Source organism: Triticum aestivum, chromosome 4B (genome assembly GCF_018294505.1).
Source record: "Triticum aestivum cultivar Chinese Spring chromosome 4B, IWGSC CS RefSeq v2.1, whole genome shotgun sequence".
Lineage (NCBI taxonomy): Eukaryota > Viridiplantae > Streptophyta > Magnoliopsida > Poales > Poaceae > Triticum > Triticum aestivum.
Genome location: NC_057804.1, coordinates 492,764,473 through 492,767,169, shown reverse-complemented (window position 1 = coordinate 492,767,169; position 2,697 = coordinate 492,764,473). Strand labels below are relative to the sequence as shown.

Genomic DNA, 2,697 nt, shown 5'->3' with positions numbered 1-2,697 from the left:
GTGCGGGCTTCATAAAGCATTCTGAGCGGAAACAGCTCCGACCAGCTAATAAGAGAGTTGACCAACAAGGCATCCAGAAAGTGCCGAGATTCAACTGCTACGAAAACTTTATCATTCATTTGGCCACTAGGAGTACGACAAACAATGATGAAGTAACAGATGGAGCAAAAGGAACTATGACAAGTGCAAAGTCAATGCTTATAATAGCCAGCAGGTAGGCCGGTGGTCTAATCCTGACTGCGTGTGGTCATCTCTCTGCATTGTTTTCGATAGTTCCTTTCCGTGTAGGCATCTTATATGACGTCGGGTTGTCTAACTAACAATCGTCGTCTTAACTCTATAGCTTTAATCAATCACGAAGAACAGTATAACATTACTATTCAGTGTATAGATAAAGAGAGATAATATATTCAATAAATATATACATGATGATAAAAGTTCGAGTCCAGAACAGATACATGACCTGAAAACAACGAAACGCGGAAAATACAAAGAGGTGACTATAGCTGTAATTCACAGACGGTGCATGGGACTGCAGAACAGACCGACGAGCTCATGAAAAATGCCTTTCTTAAGTAGGGCCTGCTTAACCATGCGATCATCCAGATATGGCCTTCAGTTCACGGAGTCCATCGTAAGCACCAACGGTTTCAGGCTTTCAGCACAGCATCTAGTTGTGTTTCCCCTGGGTGTAGATGTAGTCGGTGTGAGCGACGAGGGTCCTCCTCATCAGGCACTCCTCCGCTCCTTCCCCTCCCTCGCATCCTCTCATCGCCTCCTGATCTACCTGCTCCATTTCCATCCCGGTTCCTGCAGCACTCTTCTCATGGGAGGTGGCGGAGCCAGCACCCTGCAGATCATTAACACAACGAACCGAGCGTTATAAAGTGACCAAATAAATTAACGAGACGTACGATTGCCATAGCCAGTCTGCATTATGAAGTATATACACGTTAGATTGCTTGGTTACTGTACGTACCTGTGATTGTTGGTGGCTGGATCCTGGTGTAGGCCTTGCTGCTTGCCCTCTAGTGCAGAGGAGGCACAGCAGCAGCGCCGCCAGCAAGAAGAGTGCCGCCTGCTTGGAGAAGGAGGCCATCTCTTCGTCTTTCTGGGATCAGGGACTGGTTAATTAGGTGGCGGTCTACGAGCATAAGCATCCGCCCATGGGCTTATATATAGGGAACTGATGGCTGGTCGACACCGTGGCGGGGCGGGTGGGTGGCGCGGTTCGGCCACACAGGACACAGCGGCAGGCCCGTGCGGCCGTGCCGTACTGCCGTAGACGGCAGGTCTCCGGCGTTCGATCGGGTATATCTTCTGATGACGACGCGCGCTCCGCGTCCGCTTCGGTAAGATAAATTTCGCGCTCTCGCCGTCTCTGTCCATAGTACTGGATGAGGATCATCATCCACATGGAATGTGCTTAGCTTTGATAAGCTGCTTGGGGTGGTAGTTCATGTGGGTAGCAAGATGCCGGGCACTTGGCGGTATGTATGTACGTGCAGATGGCAATGTCCGTGTGAACACGATATAAGTAGCGTGCCACGCATGGAAGGTGACAGACACATGTATGTGGTCGTATCCTCTCGGTTGAACGTCGCGCGCACGACCCACGTGACACGCCGAGGCGACGATGCCGACTGGCGCGCGGGGGCATACATCCTGGAGCAGTTTCTCGAATGGGAAGGATGGATGTCTCCCACCCTCGCGAACGCATCGTGGACGTCAAACGAGCGTCTCGACGACGTGCGCGGCGTGCCCAAGCGACCGGGCGGCGGCAACTTGGCGCGGCGGCTTTGTCCCGGCCGGCGCGGCACTGGCTGCTCGCCGCATGGCTGTGCACGCTCGGCGCGGTAACCGGCATATGCCCAGCTCGGCCTGACGGCGACACGTATTCGTGACTTGTACGCCACGCGCACTGCGCATGCAGTACGTCGTGGACATGCCGGCACCCAGTGAGTGGCTTCAGGCATCAGATATATCCCATTTCCATGAGTTCTGGACAGGATTCACTAGGTACGTGCGGCGCTGCAATTTTCATCCAAATTCGTGGTGGAAAAGTAGAACGTACGCGTGCATTTACCTGCAGCGCGCAAACTGCAAAGGAGGCCTTTATTAGGCAGTGGCATAGTGGGGAAGTTATGGTCAAGAAGAATGTGTGGGAGAGGTGGTTCATGATGTTGGATAGGGCGCCTCCTTCCAGGTTTGAGGCTACCTACCTCCAACCAATCATCGTCAAATTATACAGGTTGAGATCCTTGGATCTTGGCTAGAGTTAAATGGAGGAGTAGGGCGTTCTGGAGGACGAGCTCCATGGAGCTCAATTTTTTTATTTTTTAAAAAGAAATCACAATTTGAAGTTTGAAAAATTCTAAAAGAATTATACACGTTCATATGGTTGTACTCGACATGTGCATAAAGTATGACGATAAAATACATTATGATGAAAGCTAGACAAAACAGACAAATTCATGGATTTTAATAGTGATTTGCGTATGTACTGTTCACCATTTTCAAAATTGTTATTTTGTCTTTTTAGTGTAGATCTCATCATAATGTATAGCATCTTCAAATTTTACACACATGTAGATGCATTTGAATGAACGTGTGTAATTTCTTTTAGAATTGCATGAAGATTCAAAATGTGAATTTTGATTATTTTTTAAAATGAGCTCCATGAAGCTCGTTCTCCAT

General features: G+C 49.1%; 1 protein-coding gene across 1 annotated transcript; it reads right to left on the bottom strand.

Annotated features, from left to right (window-relative positions):
• Positions 1 to 373: 373 nt before the first annotated feature.
• LOC123095036 (phytosulfokines 4) lies at positions 374 to 1,281 on the bottom strand. The gene is made up of 2 exons (XM_044516870.1): positions 980 to 1,281; positions 374 to 850 (listed from the first exon to the last, which is right to left on the bottom strand). The coding sequence occupies exons 1-2, from the start codon at positions 1,097 to 1,099 to the stop codon at positions 671 to 673; spliced, it is 300 nt and encodes a 99-aa protein (XP_044372805.1). The 5' UTR covers positions 1,100 to 1,281; the 3' UTR covers positions 374 to 670.
• Between the last annotated feature and the right edge of the window lie 1,416 nt (positions 1,282 to 2,697).